The sequence below is a fragment of the Anser anser genome (assembly GCF_964211835.1).
Source record: "Anser anser genome assembly, chromosome: Z".
Classification (NCBI taxonomy): Eukaryota; Metazoa; Chordata; class Aves; order Anseriformes; family Anatidae; genus Anser; species Anser anser.
Window position 1 is genome coordinate 14238597 of NC_139723.1, and position 23097 is coordinate 14261693.

A 23097-nucleotide genomic window follows, 5' to 3' on the forward strand; every position below is an offset into this window, starting at 1 on the left:
TACATACAGCATTTTTTCACCAAAGCTACTGTGTATGTCAAGACTCTTAGGACAATATCACAGGTCTCACTACCTGGCAATATTTTACGTATTTTATGCTATGCCTCCAACCTGAGAGGACATGGATTAAGTGGCAGTATGTATGGGGTGGAGCAATTTAGAAACTGTTCTGCTCACTTGTCTCACGAGGGCTGAGTAGAGGGAAGGATCATCTCCCTCAGCCTGCTGAAGACAAGTCTTCCTAATGCAACCCAGGACATTATTGGCCTTTTTCACTGTGAAGGTGCGCTGCTGGCTCATGGTCAGCTTCTTGTCCACCAGGACCCTCAGGTCCTTCTCAGCAAAGCTGCTTTCCAACCAGTCAGCTCTCAGCCTGTGCTGGTGCCTGGGCTGTTGCTCATGGGGTCAGGACTGAGCATTTACCTTTCTGGAACTCCTTGAGGTTCCTCTCTGACCATTTCTCCAGCCTGTCAAGGTCCCTCTGCCCAGTGACACAACCAGTTGGTGTATCAGCCATCCCTCCCTGCTGTGCATCATCCACAAACTTGTTGAGGGTATGCTGTCCCACCATCCAGGTCATTAGTGAAAAGGTTAAACAGTACTGGCAGCAGTACCCACCCCTGGGGGCACCACTACTGACTGGCCTTCAGCTGGACTTTGGGCCACAGATCACCAGTGAGCCCTGAGCTAGTTTTCAGTCCATCTTACTACCCAGTTACCTAACCCATGCTGTATCTGTAAGGAAGTTATGGAAAAACAGCATCAAAAGCCTTATTAAGGTAAACAACATCTATACCACTCTCCTTGACCACTGAACTAATTACTTCATTGGACAAGTCTGTCGGGTTGGTTGAGTACATTTTCCCCTTCATAAATCCATACTGACTCTTCCCAGTAACCTTTGCATCCTTCATGTGTCTGGAAATGATTCCAGCATTAATTGCTTCATCACCATCTCAGAGATCAAGGTGCGACTGACAAGCCCGTAGTTCCCTGGCTCTCCCTTCTTGTTCTTCCTGAAGATAGGAGTGATGTTCTTTCAGTCTTCAGGGGACACTCCCAATCAGCATGGATAAAAGAGAATCAAAGCTGTTTCTTTCAAATTGTGTTGTTTTCTTTCCTTGTGTTCGTGAGCTTAGGAAACAATATGCAGTGTTCCTGTGAGCAATTTCAGACACGCAGAACACTGTGATACATTTTTTAATTATTTCTGTCTGATAGTATTGGTTAATGTTTCTTAATGCTGGAAAGTACTACTTCACAACTGGAGGAATACATTCCCAAGGTGAAGTGGTTGTAAAGTCTTCCAGTATATTTCCATTTTTCTGCTGCAAGCATGAAACAAAAATACAAGGCACAAACCAGACCATGATGAGGCAATAGTAATAAGAAAAATCTTATTTTGAGGAGATAGGTAGGTATTAAAATGCTTACTTTCACAGAATCACAGAATATCCTGAGTTGGAAGGGTCCCACAAGGCTTATTGAGTCCAACTCCTGGCACCAGACAGGACCACCCAAAAAACAGACCCTACATCTGAGAGCGTTGTCCAAGCGCTTCTTGAACTCTGTCAGCTTGGTGCCATGACCAGTGCCCTGGGGAGCCTGTCCCAGTGCCCGACCCCCCTCTGGGTGCAGAACCTTTCCCTAGCACCCAGCCTGACCCTCCCCTGCCCCAGCTCCATGCCGTTCCCTCGGGTCCTGTCGCTGTCCCCAGAGAGCAGAGCTCAGCGCCAGCCCCTCCGCTCCCCTCGTGAGGGAGCTGCAGGCCGCCATGAGGCCTCCCCTCGGCCTGCTCTGCTCTGGGCTGAGCAAACCCAGGGACCTCAGCCACTCATACATCTTCCCCTCCAAACCATTCACCCTCCTCTGGATGTTCGCTGATAGTTTTATGTCCATTCTTCTTAGTATCTGCTTTGAAGAGACCGCCTTAGAAATATTTTTGCCTCACACTGATAAGGCATCTGGGTGGAGTGGACATCACAATTGTCTGGAGTGAAAAAAAAATCTTGGATCCTGAAAAGAGATTATAAAACCAGAGTTTATGTGAATACATTCACAACAGTGAATACTAACTGAATGCTGTAGACAGCAGTAGGTGGCAACTCCAGCCAAAGCAATGCTGCAAAGTGCAGGTTAATCAATGGGAAGGAGAACTGAATTATTTCCAAAACAAATAGTTGTCATCTTTTTCAGTTAGGAGGAAGGAAGCCATTCAGCATTTCATAACCACATAGATGATTGGAATTCAAATTCCAGCTTTGATCAATCATTTGTTGGGATTGGCAGACATTTGGAGCAGAGGAAGAAGCATTTCTTGTCCTTACTTGCAGTCTAAACGGATTCTCATTTCAGGAAGGAGGACTAACCAGACAATATGCCAGAAAAGTGAAATGGAGGAAGCCTCCCACATTTTAAAAAAAAATGAGCCAGAACTGTAAAATGACCTGCTCTGTTTCCTCTTGTAAAACTAATTCCTTGAAAGCTACATTCATTAAAAGTGACTGACCTTGATTCACTGACCGCTGGTATCTTTGGATCAGGCCCAAGATTTCTGCTCTGCAGCAAAGAACAAGTAGGGTGCAAGAGGTCTGTCTTGGACACACAATGTGAGTTTGCCCAACCTGCAGTGGGGACGAGGGGGACTCAGCACATCTGAAAATTAGAAAGCAAGAAAAAAAAAAACATGCTTATAGTAGAAAGTATCAAACAGTACTAGCATTCATACTACGCATGAGAGACAAAATACCAGATTAATGCCTTCAGATTTTCAGTATCCTTCCTTATTTTTCCTCTAAATTAAATAAGGAAATGGTGTTTAATGGGTGGACTTGTGTTCAGGTTTGCTGTATTTAAAATTATTCAGAATTATTGACCTTAATGTACAATACTGAAGACCTTTATTTATACGTAAGTCTACATTTTAAGTTCTCAACTTAAGAAAAGTGTACTTCTTTCACACTTCCTTATTTCAAGAATGCCTAAAACTGTATCGTTCAAATACTCAAAAACATTACCATTTAGAAATCTTCATCTCAGAGAGGAGAGGCTGAATTTAAACCCAGAGCTTTCCAGTGAAGGAACTGTTACAGACCACCAACAGTGACTCTACTGTTAACCAGTACAAGATTTTAGCCAGTCTGGAGGGTATGTAAATTTGGAAGCAGAGGCAGGAGACAGCAAATTTCTCACTAAGTTGCACTTGCCAAAGGCTGGTGATCTGCACTGTATTTTTGAATGAAAAAGGGATTGTTTATATTTTGGGGGAATTGTTTGACAATATAACAAATGAGTTAAAAGTTGATTCAAATCTTGGGCGGAATCATTATAAAGTTTAGTAATGCAGCCATTCAAATCAAAGTTACCATTAGAATCAAATCAAGAGAGATGATTTCAGTGAAAAATAGTGGATCCTGCAATCAGAATTTTAAGAATAAATATTTGTAATGTTAAATGATAAAAACACCACCCCTAAGATCTCTTTAGTGTGACATATTTCCTGGGCCTTGGAAGCCATAGTCAGATCTGCAAACATCTTGTACATTACGTGGCTTACACAATTAATCTTTATTTCTCCAAGCTGAGCAGGTAAGAAACTTGCCTCATTAAGGCAAAGCTACTCTATGGAGACTTTTTTTTATTGCCTGATATAATTTGCGATGATTTAATGTTAACATCTTAACAGTGATTTGGAACTATAGTTGTTACCATTAAACATAATACAGACTCATTCATCCTTCAAAATGCATTGTAGAAAAATTAAGTAGAAAAACAGTAATAAAGAACAGAGAGGAGAAAAATTACAAGCTCTGTGGTTTCTGAATGAGCTCAGCTCACCTCATGTGGGATGACTTCTCTTCCAGGCTGCAGAATCCCATTTGTCTCCAGACTTCAGGGCAGCAGGAGTATTAAAATCCCTTACACTTGTACTCCTAGAACCTGATCCAATCTTGGCAGAGAAACACAAGCTTCATTTTGGGTTAACTTAGCACATGTTCAGGATCACCCCTTTTGGCATGCATTTTAAAAAAAGAGAGCAGACATGCTCTAAAATAGGGAAACAATGGGGTCAAAAAAGTACTGACATCAAGTATGCAGGTTTGTTCTTTTCACACTTACGGTGGGATAAAACTAACTTGCTTCTTATTTATGTGACTTTGTACACGTTTGGAACCATCAGTGGCCAGCTCCACTGCTGGCCCTTCACTTCTTACAGTTTCACTCTCCAATAAGTTCTTAAACAGAGTTGCAGAGTTGGTCCCATTCATCAGCAAAGAATTGGGAAACAAGAATTATTTTGTTTGTCCTCTGCTAACAACTGGTCACTCTAAAATCTACATAAAGCCTATTTCAGCAAAATAGAAGTGACTCACAAAGCTTCCAGAATGCAGGCATCAGGCCTTATTCAATCCGCTTGATGTCCTCAATGCCTTTACTGATACAGAGGACTTCAAGGACTCCTGTGTCGTTTCATCAGCTGAACCCTCCCCTTGAGAGAAACCTGAGGTTCCCAAAGGATCCCATGTATGATTCCACTGTAGAAAATGCCATTTCGTTTCATTTACATGGAAAACAAAAAAGCAAAAGCTCCCTTTGGCTAAGGCTATCCTGCAGACTGCTCAAACTCAGCCACTTCCCACACTGTGGTCTCCTGAAGACCCAAGAGAAGGACCTTTCTGACAAGAAAACAAACAAACAAAAAAAAAAGCTGAGCAAAAAAACATCAAACATCATAGCTCTACCTACACACCGCAACAAAACCTGCCTCCCCCTCCATCTTCTGCACCACCAGTGCCCAGTGTGGGGCTGGAGCCCGTCCGCAGCGCTCACCACAGGGACAGCTCGTGTCTGGCTGCTGCCGTGCTGCCAGGGCCCAAACCCAGGGGTCTGTCAGGCTGTGGTTAGCCCCAGTGGCATACATTGTTCTGTGGGGGACAGCGGGGTCTGTGTAAGGAAGACAGCTTAAAAGTCTGTAATTTATGAGCTTCTGCTCCACTTTAGCTGACTGCAGTGAGCAGCACTCCTGAAGGTGCTTTACTGCCTCCTGCTAGCACATATTAACATCATGTCAAGGACAAAGTAATGGCTTGCTTCCAAAAAGCATAACACAGCCAGACACTGCGGGAGGATATGTGTTTTCTGCTAACACATCTACCTGATTAGAGAAGTGCAGAGTGGCATTGTTTCTTTTTCCTCCTCGCATATTTCCATGCTCTGCAGTGTGCATGAATGGATTGTCCTTGAGACAAGCGTGCTGCTTATCTAAAAAGGAAAGCCTGGTGTCAGGAGTTCACAGCACTTGACATATCATAATATTAGCTTTCGGCAAACAGTTATGAAAACCCAAGTTTAATGTTCGGATTATATTTACATGTTGAAAGACAATTTGTTTCCCTGCTTTAATGACTTTAAAGATGCGTGCACACTGCCTTGATGGGTGTAAAGCTAGATGTGAATGCTGATACGTGTTCACCAGCAGTTCACCACCACCACCAAGTTCCTGAGGGAATGTTTCAGAAAGCACATGGGGCTCGGCAGCCTTTCTGACTCCCCAGGTGCCTTCGGAAAAGCCAAGGGTGTTCCTTATGGGGTGCAAACACTGCTGTGAACTCACCTGAGGATGTGCTAGGAGCATGTCCACTGGTCAGCCCGGAAGCCAACAGACTCAGTTAGCCCCATGTGCAAGGAAAGCGAGAGTAACTCAACACTTTGTTTTACTCTTCCTGCCATCCTCGCTTTCAGCCCTGTTTCTTTTACTGACAATATGGTTTTGGGGGTGGGTGAAGACACTTAAATATGTCAGACACTTAAATACGGGTAAATCAAGCCAGAATAGTGAAATAGTTTAAATTCCAAAAGCTTGTCACAAGATTAATTCTGACTTCAATGGGAGCAAAAATCAAACTGTGATGTTTAAATGCCTTTCAAATAGAAACAGATGTGAGCTTAAGCACTTACTACGCATTAAGTAATTGTTTGCTGAATCTTTTAAATTATATATATATAAATAGATGCTATTCAAAATTTCTTCAATAATGAAATGATAGAATGAAACAAACAAAAAAACAAATGCATGAACTTGATGAGGCTGGTATCCCAATCAAATTCTAACTCTTCCAGTTTCAACAAGAATTTGCATTCTTCTTGTATCTGTGAAATATTACTTATCTGGGCTAGCTGTTCTTATCCCAGAGACAGCTACATTGTCAGGGCACATGAAATGACCAGTAGGCACAAGCTTTTTTTGAATAATGTTGAATACTCATTCAAAAAATAGCGAATTTCTCCCACAGCTGACCCAGTCATTTATACATACTGTAAAATCAGTATCATCTGCAGCCTGTATTTGCTGTTGTCCGTCTAGGCACATTAAAAAGGGAAACATGGCACATTCCTCCTCAGTGACCTCTTTATGCACTGGGGAATGAGATTTAAGTTAAAAAAAAAAAATTTTTTAATTCAGAACAGTCTGGAGAAGTATAGTCTTTACTAATGTTGGTTAACCCCCCACCTCTTAGCAAATCAGAAGCCAATGAAGAAAAACTGAGGAAAGGCCAAGTTATAAGTAGGTTACCCACTAGATGGGAACTATGGTAATACTACTCAGCGTCTGGCAATATACTAAGTGTTCTGATAATGGAGGGACCTATACCACTAGGTTTATATAGGATAACATGCAACTGGAGTGTGAATAATCACTTTATGTCTCAGAGAGGAAGAAAATGTTCTCAAAAATCAAATATGGACAAAACACATGTACGTGTGTGCAGAGGAACCAGACCAGGGAAATACTTTGTATTCTGCCTTCTTAAAGCCGTAACATTGGATTTTAGTAGTGCATTGACCTCACTCTATGTTTTTCCACCCAGAGGGTATTTTCAATCTAAGTTCTTACTTGGTTTGGTTTCTGTTTTATTTTGGGGGTATATTGTAAGGAGCAGTTCTGGGTTAATGCATTGAATCTTCTGTAGGTGATACCCTTTTGTCCACAAGGCACTAGATCTTGGGTGTGAAGGACTTCCTCTGTGAAATCTGCACCAACTGAAGTGGAAAAGGTCTTCCAAAGGAAATTAAACTGAAGTAGGATGAACCCACACCCCCTTTCTAAAACGATGCTGAACGTTTGCTTTTCCATACTTGTGTAAAAGTCATTCTGGGTGTTAGCATCTTGGCAGAACTACAGGACTTCCAAATGGTGCATTGTCATGGGTTATATTTAGTCAACTGGTAAATATGATTGCCCTTTATTTGCAATTACACTAATTTATCTGAGTGCTGCCTCTGCATTTATTTCATTAATTTTACTCATTTTTTTGTGGTTTTCTTTGTATTTTTTCCTCAAGTTTTGCTTCAGCTTCTGAGTTTTGAGCCCCCTGAGTGATGTGGCATTTTGATTCCACTGAAGTCATACACACTCTGGTTAGGATTTATTATCGTAAAGAGTTTTCAGCCTGTTTCCAATTGTCAAAAGTAGAGAAAAACTGTTTCCAGTAAAGCACACAAAATAATGGGGTAGTTGGCTGGATGGTGGCTGGTGTTGGTCTGTATCGGATTCAACTGGTTGCTTCGTCAGGGCTTACTTCATATTTTTATTGCTGGGTGCTGAGACACTTTGCAGCCAGCAGCTTCCACACAGGTTGAGAAGTAACTGGAAAGATGAGAGGGGCCTGAGAAACCAGCAAATCTGCGCTGAGGGAAGGGGGTGACACTTTCCACCTACGCTACCTCGGAGGAGGACGCTCTGCTCACAGTCTCCCGCCGGCTGGAGGATGCCACCGCTGTTCCTGTTTTGCTGACGGTGGCCAGCAGCCATCCTCTGCTCCCCCAGCAGCTCCCGATAACTGTTTTGATGTATTGCTGGATGGACGGGGCTCACGCTGCCCTGCAGCCCTGCTGATATAAAAATGCCTTTAAGATCCTGCCTTTCCCATCCTAATCTACAAAGGAAACAGGAAAAAGGAACTTAAACTCCCTGTACTCAGACAGCAATGAGACTGTTCCAGCCTGCTCCGCCACGCCGGTTTCTTGCCCATGACTTGTAAACACGCTGCGGCGTAGCATGCTGGAGGAGAGTCGCCGGTAAACTCCTGCCCCAGGAAAAGAATACTCCATGAGTGGCTGCAAGAACTGCATGGATATATCTTGGAAAGCATGGACCCTTTAGCACTTCTGGTTCTCTATGGATTCAGCCTGATGATTTCAGGTAAGCTTTTGCTTTACTGTCTGTAGTCGACCTGTCACGCTGTTCTTGCTTCCAACGCACAGGCAAAGCACAAATCCCCACTCCTCATTCTAGGAGTTATCTTTACCGATTTAAGTACTTGTGTTTGCTTCAGTGAGACCACTTACCCCGGTGAAGCTCTCTCACAGCAAGTGAGGGGAGGAGGACAGAGTGCAAGCTCCCAGGGAGCGTGCTCCTATGGTCAGAAGCTGCTGCTACCTCTTTCTAAGTGTTGAACACTGCAACAGGTTTTCTCTGCTGTCTGAGGGTATTAACTTTTTCATAAAGCTCATTACATTGAAATCATCAGCGTCTCTCCCCCAGATTATCTGCTCTAGACACAGACTAAATGTTGATTCCTTCTGTGCCTCACTTTGTGAACTGGCGGTGCAGCAGGAAGTGTTGACGTTTCCAGGTATTCCCGTACCACATTTTAGACAAGTATTATTCCAGTACAAGCTTCTAGACTAGATTCTGCAGCTGGAATCTGCATGAAAGTCAGTGGACAAAAAGGGCGGAAGAATGCACATTGTATAAGGCCAATTAATAACACTTCAAGCACAGCTGAAGAATGGTTCGGTATTATCAGCAAATGTGATTACTTTAGCAAGTCAGCAGTTAGTCGTAAGAGACATCTGCAGAAAGGTATAAAGCAGAAATATACTAATGCAAATCTGGTTTATAGCGTTCAGAACAGGCAAGTTGGAGATCATCGCTGAAGCTATCACAAGCACAGTCCTGAGGAAGCCTCACTTTCTTCCCATGGGACTCTCGGTTGCTCAGCATTTAAGTATTGCTATCACCTCCAATATTTTGATTTTCTGGACAGTTTCTTCAGGAAAACATACCAAGTATAATCTGTAAAACAGAAATGCATCTCACACAGTAACCTTAGACTCACTCCAAAATGTCACTGAGACACACATAGGTTCTTCCAGTCCATCTCTCAGCAAAAACACAAGAAGCTGTAAAACAGCAGATTGTGTTGCAGTGAAAACCAGAAAGAAGCACGAGAAGGCAGAAGTCCTCCCTGCAGGGTAACTCACTTTACAGACCTTCACAATTAGAAGCATGTTAATAGCTAAGTGAACTAATGAGTTTGAGATGTTTCTCATTTTTTAATTATTTTGGCACCTAGAAAAAGCAAGAGATTTACACAGGCAAAAAAAAAAAAAAGTGTTTACAATCTGTTGAATGTGTGTTTGTAAGTATTCTTATCTAGCCAGCGCTGTAATAAGCTGTACATTGTTTACCAGTTCCTCTTCTGTGGCTTAAGTTCCATGATTGCTTAGCTGCACACTGATCCAACCTATGTGGCCCTCAGATCACCTACAGCTCGTCACTTTAAGGCAATTTCTGGTGTTCTAGGCATTATGGACGGAGAAGAAAAGACAGACCAATTACCCCAGCTCTTTCTCCTCACCCCTGCTGTTGCTCTACGCGGTGGCACACACCTCGATGCCATGGAGGGCAGGCAGTGCTCATGAAGCTGCAGGCATGGCAGAAACGAGCAGCCAGCTGCGCAGACGAGCAGCGCGGGCAGACAGTGCTGGCAGCAGGGTGCTGACGGGCCGCTCGTCACAACCCTTTCCACAGGGGCTGGCTGCTTAGGTGTGTATCGCAGTCACACCCATCTCAATAGATCTGTCAGCTTTCCCGCTTTTGTTTGGGAATGATATCATGTTTCCTGGGGCGAGCGGTGGAAGACAATGCGAGCCCGCTTTCCTCCAGATACTGCAGGCGGAGCTCGGGAAAGCGGCGCTGACATTGCCCCGCAGCGGGGGCTCTGCGCCCGCTGCCACTTCAACTTCTCCTTGCTGCCACGGGCTGCTGTAAGCAGGTTCCAAGCCCACCCCAACCCTCTTCCACCATCAACATGCGCCCAGCTACAAGGAATGGCCTTTGATTTAACTCCTTTTTTTGATAATGGTACTCCATTCGCAGCCGGAGCTCAAGGTCTGGTGTTCAGTACCCCAATACACCCCCCTGTCATGGTGCCCAGAGAGTCACTGCTTGCCACGGCCAGCCTCCAGTTTTACTGACAAGAGGCTGAATTTAATTCCAGAGGGATTCTTGAAACCAAACTGCGCCTCCCCACCTGTTTGTCTTTCGGTTGGTTCTGCTCCAGTCAATGCTTTGTAGAATCAAAGTGATCCTGGCGCACAACATGCGGTGGGGATTTGAGCCCCAGGGCCATGCCGTGGTACAGCCCCTGCTGAGCACAGACCAAGAAAGTGCTCCAGACTCACCTACTCCACAACAAGTAGCCCAGTGTCACAACTTGCCTCTTGCAAGAAGCAAGCTTCCTCAGGTGGTCTGGAATTCTGCTTGCAGCTTCTCACGGGGGGATAATTCTCAGAAATGATGGTGCATGAGCCCTGTCTAGGCAAGTTGGCCACCCTGAGTAAGAGATCTGTGGAAGCTGGTGACAATTAAACCCAGTTTCAAGCAGTTTTTGTTGAGTGCTTCTGTCAGGAAACAAATACATTGTCAGATGTCTCCATTCTCAAAGATGGAACCTTTGGTGCTACAGCTCTGAGCTACCAGTAACATCAGATCCAGTGGGTTTCTAAAATCATGGGATTTCTTATTTTGGTGGGTGATTTTGCTTCTGGATCCATATATGGTAAAAGACTCAAAAGGTTACATTAGCCTTTAAAGAAGAGATAACAGTGGAACTAACAGTGTAGTGCAATTCAGTGCTATATCCCTGGAGATGGCTGAGCTTTCCTTGGGATCAGCAGGTGTTATCACGAAAAATATACATATACCTATAAATATTATTATTACATGACTCCTTTACATATTCAGAAAGTTAAGCAGCATTTAATATACACTAACAAATGCACACAAGCACAATTGTGATGCTGTATGCTCTTCAAAATGACAAAGAAATTGCATTTTCTAATTACAGACTGGAAAGTTTTAATAATCCTGTCTCAAGATTTGTTTTTCCTTTATGAAGCCTGACTTAACCTATTGAAAACCGACACTTTTCCTGGTGCACTTTCTCACACACATGCCCGTGGCAGTGTGCATGACTGTCATTCTTCCCATAACTAAAGGAGAGACTAGGACTGCATGAGCATCTTCAGACAGGCTGTCATCTGTCTGCAGTGGTACCTGAACTTTGACCACAGCCTCTCTTGTGGCTGAGGTGCTGGCTTTTTGAGCCTCTTGACAGCTCAGGCAGTGGATACAAACCACGCCTGAGCTTTCAATCTCAGTTAATTTGAAACTATTCTGACTAGACATTAGACTGACACAGAACATTTCAGACACCTACAATTCAGACATCTTCAAGGCCAGGCTGTATGGGGCTTTGGGCAACCTGATCTGGTGGAAGGTGTCCCTGCCCATGGCAGGGGGTTGGAACTGGATGGTCTTTGAGGTCCCTTCCAACCCAAACCATTCTGTGATCCTAAGACTCTATGATCAAACAACTACTAATGTGGATTGCAGAAAAAAATTAAAAAGGGTTCTCACTCCTGAAGAGTATTTGATTTGTGAGATCCAGCAGTTGCATCTGCCAGCCACATTTGTATAATTTTCTCAGAGGAATCAGTGTCCTGTTGGGTTTTTCATGAGCCTCAAATTTAGATAAAATTTAGATTCTTGTTGAGATACAGCCTTCATTGAACCCAGGACTGATGGCCTGCCACAGGAATCACTGGTTGAACCTCGGTGACCTGCTGACTCCTGTTACCTCTGCACAGGTCTGCTAAGACAACCATGACTACGAAATGGATGTATCTACATTTTGGGAGAAAGGAAAGCTGTTCTTTCTTAGCTACACTGCTGACTATATGTTTGCAAAGAAAAATATTCCAGCTGTGACCTAATTCACTACCCCTGACTCTGCAGCTAGGAGCCAAAACCAACAGCTTCAGCCTGTGCAGGCAGCTCTGTGCACCTACCCTACATGGAATTACAAAAGTGGGCCAACTGTCTTCAGTTATTTCTTCTTAGCTTTATAGATTGCTTTTGGTGTGTGCCTGGTTCAGCCCCAGCGAGAGGCAGGGTGGCTCTCAGCAAGCCTCTGTGCCCAAAGGCCATTCCAGCAGCTGGGAACAGTCAGGGGTGTAGAGGCATTGCATCAGACCCAAAGGAATCAAATCTAAAAGGGAGAAATGAAATCATGCTACATTCACAAGTGTTAACATATGCTGTTGGTTTAGATACAGATTATGTACATACATATTCGATTGTCTGGATATTTAGTCATGATTAAGTTGGTTGGATGGATTACTTTTTTGCTGAAATTTCACTTTTAGAGGGAAAAAGATGAAGCTGAAACATTTTACTGAGATGGTCTGATCCCCACATAAATTTACATGAAAGGCTTTAGGTGAAGAAAAGGGATCACACAAGTCAGCAAGACTGACTGCAGCTGAGCTGCAGACTTTAGGACAGGGGAGAGGTGGAGCTGATCCTTCGTGTGCCACCTGTGTGGGAGACCTGCTCTGTATCGGTCGGGTAGACTTCAGCCTGCTTGGCCCAGACCTGTCTCTTAAACACACAGATTTCCACAGCAGTCACTGCGGCATGGAGGATGTTGTGTGGGCACAGAACAAACACGTGAAAAATGGATACTTCTACCACTTCTCTGGGATGGACATACAGGTCCAGTGCCAGCTCCCACTGTGACACAGGGAATAATATGTGACATGGAGGGGCATGCACCTTGTGTTGTTGAGCTCACTGGGGAGGATGCTGAGTCCTTTTCCAGTGCTGGGTTGTCCATCCCAGAAGATTTGCTTCTGGAAGTCCTTCATGTTATATTTGTGTGAGATGCACCTGGGACCCAAGGGATGAAAATGAAATGTGTTAAAAGAAACTGCAGTGGAGGATTGTTCTCTGAAGATATTATCTAACTTACGCTAACTAGGAAGATCATAGTAAGAATGCTGTTCCACTGCAAGTTCAGTGGAGACTCACAGCAATGAACCAGATTTGATAATTCCTACAGCCCCCCCACAAGGGGAGCGGAGGGGCAGGCGCTGAGCTCTGCTCTCTGGGGACAGCGACAGGACCCGAGGGAACGGCATGGAGCTGGGGCAGGGGAGGGTCAGGCTGGGGGTTAGGGAAAGGTTCTGCACCCAGAGGTGGTCGGGCACTGGGACAGGCTCCCCAGGGCAGTGGGCATGGCACTGAGTGTGACAGAGTTCAAGAAGTGTTTGGACAACGCTCTCAGACTTAGGGCATGGTTTTGGGGTTGTCCAGTGTGGAGCCAGGAGTGGTACTCAATGATCCTTGTGGGTCCCTTCCATTTCAGGATATTCGACAATGCTCAACAATGTTCTATGTTTCTAACACCCAAACAAAGAACATGCACTAAGAACATTAGTAAAGGGTCATATCAAAACGAAGTAACAAATCCCATCAAAATTCATTTTCTAAGTCATCACTAGGAAACGCAAACACTTTTATAACACAGGGATTCTGGGTCATTGCTAAGTTCTGAAGGGATTTCTGAAAGACAGGTTCACAAATCTGAAATTTCACTATTCAGGGGTAATGTACTTAAACTTTCTGCTTGAAGGTCAGTTTTTTTGCTTATCTGGTGCTTATCTACTTTCTGCATTGTGTCAACTTGACTAATGCGGTGGCTTGCTTAATCTCCCTTCTGAAGTCTAACAAGTTTCTCAAGACAATGCAGTTCCATCTGCACTTCTGACAGGGCTGATGATTTTATCTTGTATTATTTGCTGGTTGTTCATCCTAGGCCTGCCACTGCTCAGGGACAGTCACAAAGTGTATCCATAAATAGAAAAAAAAACCTACTCAGAGAAGTCAGTAAGCAGCAATATGAGGATACACGACTAGACAGGCAAGAACTATGTCCATCCAGCAGCCAAAGCCCACGGACACTTCCAGACTCTATTAACCTTACACATGCTATCTGTTCTGATACACCTTATGAAAACAAAATTATTGCATATGTTTTGTACACTTCACATTTTGTACACTTCAGCTTAGCACATGGTATAAACAGCAGCTTCATAAAGCAACTGACAAGGACCATCCTTGATATGGACAAACTTACTCTTGCCTGCAAGTACTTCCCTGATCGTAGTACCCATATTTGGCTGGCTGCAAATCCCGCTGGATTTAGCCTGTTCTACCCCAGCCGTCCCACATTCTTCATCCTTTTTCAGCATTACCTAGCACATTGTCAGCTGCTTGCTCAAGCAATTTCTGCTGATAGTTTGTTTTCTGCTTTACTTGCAGAAAACAAAACCATGCAGAAGGAGAAGTTGTGAGAAAGCTTTTTTCTTCTTACTTTTGGATTACTCCACACAGAAATATTTAGACACCCTCAATTGGGAAACACCAAACAAGTTGCACCAGTATTTCTTTTCTAGCCTTTTCATCTTAAAATATTGCTTTGATAAGTTGTAAAACAACTGGAATGTAGAGAAAACAGTTTTGCTTTCTTCTGAAAGTAGACGGTTGCATTTCCTTCAGCTGCTCCAGATGTACCCAAGGGCCCTTAAGAAAGTATTAGACCTGATAGCTTTGGCAGACTGTGACATTTTTCATATTTGTGCTCAGGTTTTCCCACTACTACTAAGTAGCAAAATGATGTTCTGTCACTAATTTTTGCCTCTTTTTAGTTTCACAATGCCTTCCCTCCCAAAACAATGCCCTGTTTCTAAGGGTAAGACACATTGATTGAGGTACAAGCTGGCCCACAGCTGCCCGGTAGCATCCATGAGATGCAAGTAGTAAGAGTCTTTTCTTGGACACCTGGTACAACAGAAATGGCTTTAATTGGCAAACCTATTTGCTCTTTTATGAGCTGTTTTTCAGCAACATTTCTGCATTTTTTTTTTATTTTTTTATCCTGCTGCTGCTGCTATGTGCTGGAGTGCCTTAATCTGTTTGGGGTAACAATAATCTCTGCAGTGTCTTCCTCTTGAGGACTGAGCTCTCAGAGGAGAATTTGACTCACTGTTAGAAGTCACCCAAGCTGCTGTTGTCTTTGCATCCCAGACGAAGCTTTCAGGACACCAAGAGAAAAATGAGTCCATAAAATGAATATGTGATTTCAAAGGCTCCCCAGATCACTTACTTTTTTGGAGAATGAACGAAAAAAATAACCAAGATTTATACAAGAAATATTGAGTGCACACCCAAAAAAAAAAGAGGAAATAATGATTGCTAAATTCTGGTGCAATGTATATTCTATTCTCCACATGAAAAACATTCCCAAACAGCTAATTTTTGGGGCCAGTTTCTGACTAATTTTAATATTAAATGAGGAGTACTCATTTCTTCTTTCTTAGGAGTAACGGATCAGGTCTCTATTTTGTTAACTTCTTCATATTTCAGCTGCATTATTTCAATCTTCCAGATTGATGAATTTGTTAATAAATAGATTTCAATGTAATTTATTCAGTAGTTCACTAAGAATTAATCAAGTACTATACTTTTTCAGTAATATTGCTTATATTTTCGCTATTTGTATTCCTAAATAGCTTAGTTATATTATTCTAGTTCGTTGGGTGGTTTTATGCAGTAAAATAGAATCAAGGAGTGTACAGCTGAACAGGAAAGTACAAAACAAGATACAAGGAGAAATCTGAGGTTCGGGGGATTTAACAAGTTAGGCTTGCTCTAAATCAAAACCACATACTTTCAAGCACTTGGTGGTGTGTTTTTTTTTTTTTAGGAAACATGAAAGAGAGGGGAGTTGGTGACTTTACAGTCTGTGATACACATTTTCACCAGTCTCAAATAATTATTGAGCCCTGTGCTTAGTATTAGAACAGAAATATGAAACTGATTGCTTTGCTCTCAACATAACACCAAACATACACTAAGCACAGATTCTAGTATAGTACCTATACGATTTATACTCACATTTTCAGGTAGTTGTTAACAGAAATAATTTGCATTCCAAGTAATAACAGTAATAAAAACAAGTAAGCAGTTCAAATTTACATCACCCTTCTTTCCTCTCACTATACCTGATGAAAAAAGAGCTGGAATTTACTGGGTAAAAACCTTTCTCCTTTCTGCTTTCTCCTCACCTCCTCTCTTAATTAATTAATTGATGTCTCCACCCACCTCCTACAACAGCTCTTCTTTTTTCTTTATTATGCTCCAGATGCAAAGGGAAGGACTTTCATCTCACAGCCACCTCAAGCAATTACTAACAAAGTGCTACAAAAGAAAATAAATACATCATTAGATCTTCAATAGCTGTAGAGCTGTGAATTATTTTTTCCTCCCACTACTACCCTGTATAAATAGCTAAAACATTTACTCAGAACTTTGCATTCTCAATGAACTCTGCAAATTTGGACTGATGGTTAAATACGTGTTTGGGGGGCAGTGGGTTATGGTTATTGTTCACCTTGATGAAGCTGACTGCTGTGGCTAACTGCTGTGGTGGAGGTGCGTTAGCCAGTACTGATGGTTTTCTGGTTAACAGGGAACTTTTCAAAGGCCTCGTGTTAGGTAGAAATTGTAATGAGTATTTCCATGATTTCCCAGGAACCAGACAAGTGTTAAGTATAAATCAAGAAATATTTGAGCAGCGACTTTCTGAGATGAAAGGACAAATCATAACACTTTTCTGTTCTCATAGCATTTGCTCTATGTATTCATCTATGGCATTAAGTTATCTCTTCTTGAGATTGCCTTGTTGTTTTGTCCCCAAACTAGTGTCTAGCACCAGTTCTGGTCTAGGGAAGTGATGTTTCAAACTTTATTAGAGAATGTCATGCTCTTTGAGCAGACCTGTGTCTGGGATATGTTCCAGGGAATTTCCCAGAGATGTTTGATCAAGCTTCTGCTGAGTTTTGCTGGTGCAACAAAGCACTGAAAACATGTTGATTGTGTGCCTGTTCGAATGGCATTTTGATAGGGAATGGGACTGCATAGAGGTTGCAGAGAAAGCATGATATACACTTATCCTCTGTTTGGTGTGATTTCCCCAGAGGACTATGTACCAGAGAAGCTGTGAAAGACCAAGGAGAAAGTCTTGCTGGTGCTGCCCAGGTCAGTACAGCCCAGTATTAATTAATAAGAGAGAGCACAGTCTTGTAGGTAAGGCAGGGGCAAAGGTCTCCCTGCGTATGTTTTGCCACTTGGGTTTCAGTGGGTGCACTATTATTTAAACTTACTGCTCTGGAGGATGCCATTTTCTCTGTGCCAGGAGAGCACAAAGCCCTGTTCAACAATGAACATGTGTCATAAATATCAGGCAATTAATCCTCTCTGCATGGCATCTCCCACTTTCAACACCAGCTTAAGTGAGTGTTCTCTCTTCTCTAGATCTATTTGCACACACAGCAAATTGCCTTCCTGATAAGGTCAGTCCTTCAAGGACCAGGGCAGGAGTCAAAGGACTTTTTCAAGGAAACACAGAGTATTGTCACTGATACAGGGACAGGCTGTTTCCTGTCTGTATTTGTTGTACTTTTCTCAGAGAGCCAAATCCTGTTGTCCTTATTTAGTCCTTGCACGCTCAAAGTCTTCATTAATACCAAGGGCAGGATCTGTCTACTTTTTGCAGCCCTAGGTAACGAAAATTCCTTCTCAGCAAGGATGGCTGGGTCCTTGCTGAGATGCATTACCAGAAAGACATGCTCTAGGAAACCCTAAGCACAAAGCATATGTAGATTTTACACTTTTCTGTTCTTTTTGTTGTTTTTTGTTTGTTTGTTTTTGTTTCTGTTTTTCCGTAATCTGAGCACAGGAACTCCCAGAGGAGTCAAGGATAGCCTTCCTGTCACCTCAGAGGCCTTAGGCTGACTTCAAAAGGCCAGTCCTGCTAGACTTTTGAGTTGAACCAGTGAAACGCTTTCAAGTGAACACGCTGCAGGGGTCAATGTTTTCAAAATACACCTAAAGTCTACCTTTACTTAGTGCAAAACTTTCACTTGGATGTATTTTAATTTCTGCATGCAATATACTCCAACTGTGAAATCTTAGCTGCCAAATCATGTCTGGGGAATGATTCAGTACTTAAGCATAAATATTACTCTCTATTAGACACAGAAAAGTCTTTATATGCTGCTCCATAAAGACATGAGACTCCATCTGTGTTACATCAGCATCACGCAGGTGTCTGAGTTGCTCTTCAGGGTTTAATATGCCAAAGGACACCTAGTTTTAGACAATCCACTATAACACTACTCACCCTGCTGTGGCTAGATTTGGATTCCTCCAGAATAAACACAAGTAAAAATGAGTGATAGGCCTGAGCTAAGGTTGTTCTATACCTTGACTTACACAATTTGTACCGCTCCAAAGAAGCAGGAAACTGCAGCAAATGCACCGAATCTGATATGATATTGCTTTGCTCTATCTTGCATAAGGACTCAAGGCAACACAAAAGCTAGTCCTCAAAACTCAGATTTCTCCTACTACTTCTCAGCATGTTAAAAGTCTGAGATACAGGGGAAGAAGAGGTGTTATTTTCACCTTTCAGTTTATGTTGGAAGTGAAGGAACAGAGAAATGCTGGGAGCAGAGAAATGGAATCAGAGCCCTGCATGCACAGCAGCTCCTGAGGGACCCCAGCAACTTGGGCCCATCACCCTGTATGGGAAAGGCAGCTGCAGCTCTGTGCTCTGTGGGTGCTAGGCAGAAACATCCAAATAGCTCAGATCTAACCTGCAGCACCCTTCCTGATCTCAACTCAGATCATCGTAACAAGTCACGCAGTCTGGATCCAGATTTGATTCTGAGCTCTATGGAACTCCACCAAAAACAGGACCTTGCAATTTATGATTTTAAGCATATCTCTACCTGGCATGTGAGACCATGGGGAAGATCCCCGCTAACATAAATTAAAGCTCTCTGCTTTCAATGTTGGTGACTTTTGAACCACATCTGCCTACAGCTGGTGTGTCAGACCCACAGTAAGAGCACAAATGCTCCTCAGATAAGAAACATACTTAGACAAATGACCTATAAGCGAACGCACAAGTCTGGCTTCACTTCTATCACACAGCTCTTTAACTTCACTCCAAGGATTTACTTTCGTAACGTGTGGCAGGATGAACTGACTCCGCTGACCCCTACCTTTATGCAGTGTTTACTGTAACGGCGTGCTGCATCCTTTCCAGGAGGTTTCATTTCTCCATTGTGTAACCGCGAGTTATCTGGGCTGGCACAGCGCGGGGTGGTGGCTGTCGCGGGGCTGGGTGTGGTGAGTGTCAGCACGCTGTCGAGATACTTTGGTCCCCAGAGTGGCTGCTGGCACGGCGAGCAGAGAAGGACCTCCTCTCTTGGCCCCAAGCTGGAGGGACACACGCAAAGGCTGCAGTAAGCACCGAGACCTTTTGGCCTCCCTTATCTAAGACTGTACCCGTTCCTTCCAACGAGAGAAACCTTTGGAAGCCGAATGCCACTAAAATGTTGAGTCTCTCTGTATAAATACAAAGCAAGCTTGTATCCAAAGCAGGAAAATAGATGTGGTAAATAAAAGAAATCAATTATTCTTCCTGTTTCAGCTGGAAAATATGTTACCGTTTCCCTTCTCCTTACCGTGGATTTCAAAGGTGAAGGGACACACCTATTATTTGTAAAGCGTTGATTATAGGGGACTTTTATTCCCCTGCTGCCATCCATCCACATTCGAACAACTAAGTCTGGCAATAAAAAAATATTTTTTCAAAATATTTGAAAAAGTATTCCAAGTGTTCAAAATACTATTAATTCCTAAAGCTGAAAGACACATCCTCCTAATACCAATTCATACATATTAAACCCATGTAAAGTACATAACAGAAACCCTGTTAAGCTGACGACCTGATGATAACCAGTCCTCTCATTGGCAAAGCACCACAATTGAGGCAGCTGTGTACATGTCCAGCTAACCACGGAGCAATCTGCTTCTGCAGCCCAAGATTTTCCCTGGGCTTCTGCAACAGCTTTAGGAAGTACTTACACAAGCCTGGCAGGTTTATTTCCTCTTCTGAGAAGAACAAAGCTTATCTGTTCTTGACATGTTAAGTAAATCCTAAACTCTTACTAGCTGTAACAGAACAATTAATCAGCAGTCTTTTTATTTTGCCCTAAAGCTGTGTAAGACCCAACCAGAGGAAGCCTGCGTGTTTGATGAAGCAGTTTCTCTGGTGATTTGATTAGCTGCGAACTCAAAATCTGCAGTAATTTTTTTTCACTTGCTGTTTGTTTTTTTTCTTAGGTAAAGTGGAAGCAGCACTGGACCTCATACTGATCAACTCGTTCCCTCTGGTGGGCAACTCGGAGACATCACTCATCTGTATCACTTCCAAGTGGCGCTCCCGTGAGTCCATCACAATTGACCGGGACCACGAGGATGTGACAAACCAGCACCGAGAGCCGCTGGAAGTGAGTGAAGACTCAAAGAGAGCCACAGCCAAAATGGTGGTGTGGAAAAGGGAACAGGCCAGCGAGACTATTGGAGCATACTACTGTGAAGGGAAGCTCAAGGATGAGGTGACGAGGATACACACCATGAAGATGCCGCTGGGAGGTACTGCACAGGGATCAGAGCTGAATTTTGCATGTTGCTGCGTGCGCACCAGCAGTCGTCCCTGGTTAACACAAGTGGGCACGAAAGTGGCTCCAGAGCTGGCAAGGCCGCCTGGAGTCAACAAAAATAGACCGGGCTCAAGTCCATGTTTTTCTTCTGAAGTGCAGAGACAACTGGTTGACACCAGCTGCTAGTCATTTCCTCGTGGAAGTTAGTCAGACATCTATAGGTGCTCTGCCTGCATCTGGCTACTGCCAGGAACATGCAGTCAGGTGGTAAAGGCTCACTGATGCCACGAAATAATGCACATGCAAACCCCTTCCCTGCAATTTTCACACTCTAGACCCTTGATTTCTAAACACGGTTACACTTCAAATCTTGACAGGTCTGGGATGTAGACAGCCAGACATTGCTGTCCTTTTCCTTGGTAGGAAACCTAAGCCTGGAAAATAACTGCCCACAGTTCGGCACAGCGACACATCAAACACTTCCGATCTGCACAGTCTGTCAGCGCAAAAAAAAAAAAAATCCAGCACAACAATGGAAAGGGACTCCAGGGAAGTTTCTCTGATTCTGAGAAGGTTATTCACAAAAATCCACTGCATATTTCACTTTTGATTTGGTGTGAGTTGTAAGGCTATGAAGATTAGAAAAATTAAATTTGGCAGTGAGATAGATAGTGGGGTGCAAAGGTGGGGTTCCCAAAGACCAGCACTCTGTCCTGTATATGGCCTTGTAAGATTTATAGGACAAATTATACAGCACAGAGATTACCATAAACTACAGAAAAAAATCAAGGAATTCTGGCTAGTATCCCAAAGCAAATCAAGTTTTTAGAACTTCAACTGATTTTAGCACAATTTACTGTATTGCTAACATTTTACACCATAGCAGCTGGGCTGTGAGGACAATTGACATTTTTTGTCTTTGTTTCTGAAGTATTAATAAGAGGAACTATCATCATTGGTATCTCCCAAAATTATACAGTCTTAGAAAAAACAAACATCTTAGAAAAAGAGACTTTTCTTTTGTCTGAACTATGGCTGGTGTCCATTTGTTTCTCTTGGTATGGGAATGTTCCAAGAAAGGTGGGCAGGACAAGCACATTTTCATTAGGCTTGTGTCTCTTCTGGCCCAATGTTGTCCTGAAGGGTTTTCTTTCACCAGGAAAGCTCTGAGTGTGCACTTCATTTGCAGGGAAGTCAATTCTGTTGTTTCAGAGGAGGCTGCAGCGGGGAGGAGGACATAAGATAACAGTCCATGGAAAGCTCTGGAGGAGGGAATGACGTCTTCATGTTGACCCTCCCTCTGGCAGAATGCCGATGAGCTGAGCACAGCTCTGGCTGCTGTGTACAGCAACCTTCATGTGTGGATGTGTGTCCTCTGAATCGATCAATTTTTTGCAGTCGCTATCTGTGCAGCTAGCAGCAGAGAAATTAATCAAACTTTGAGAGCTTCCTATGTTGTTCTAACAAAAGAACAAAAAGTTGTTCTAACCAGAAATAATGCAGCATTCACGTCAGCTTTAGGTAGGCTTCTATGAATCATTTCTGAGTTTGAGTCTATTCCTCAGATTTTCCTTGCAAAAGCTTGACTAACAAAATTTGAGCTAGAAACTCAGTGTTGAACATGTATAATCTAATCAGACTAGACGGGTGAGAAAGAGGTATGACAGACATTCTCAAAGCTATTAAGTCCACAGAAAGAGGAAGAAAAGGTCAGTGAAGGACTGTGCAGTTTGGCAAAGCATCTGTAATTGGAAAACATGCCTTTTTGCCCTTTACTGTTGTTGTCTGAATAATTTTTAAAGATGCAGTCTGTTGTCCAACACCGAAAGTTAAGCAAGAGTTGAAACGTGCCGTTTCCCACTGCGGACACAAAAGACACAGGAAGGAGAAGCACTTTTGAAAATCCAGCCACTGTTTTACAGCCTCAGGCCAAGAAGCTACTGAAACGCTCGCTGAGCGTCAATCACTTGGGTAGCCCCCCTGACTTCATGGCATGGGAAACAGCCACCTGCTTAATTATGTACCTGTTGTCAGATGTGAAGATACAGTGAAGATGTTCGCTATATAGTAGGAAGAATAACATTCGTTTTCCTGTTTTACTCTACACATTTGCCATTCTGAAAGTAAGGAGTCCATTTTCCTGCATATTTTAGTATTTCAGCATTATGGGTACACATGTAATATTCATACACGCAATAATAAGGATCAGACTATGCTTTTCATGTAGATGGGGAGTAACTATTATACTGCATATAGCATACACACCTAGAACAGAACACTACATAGTTTGTCCTGCATCTAGTCATACACAATTTGTTCAATTTCTCTACACCATAAATATGTTTTTTCACATATATAATTCTGAGTTTCTCCCACAGAAACTCTCCAGAG

The 23097-nt window shown here is 43.0% G+C and overlaps 1 protein-coding gene across 2 annotated transcripts in view; it reads left to right on the forward strand.

The window, feature by feature from the left end:
• The first annotated feature begins 7792 nt into the window (after positions 1–7792).
• TEK (TEK receptor tyrosine kinase) overlaps positions 7793–23097 on the forward strand; it is a 42598-nt gene continuing 27293 nt past the window's right edge. For both annotated transcript variants that reach the window (XR_014576398.1, XM_083816190.1), the window contains exons 1-2: positions 7793–8203; positions 20387–20698. Coding sequence is in view for 1 of the 2 variants with exons in the window: in XM_083816190.1 (XP_083672316.1) it covers positions 8152–8203; positions 20387–20698 (364 nt within the window). In the remaining variant the exon portion in view is untranslated. The remainder of the gene's footprint in view (positions 8204–20386; positions 20699–23097) is intronic.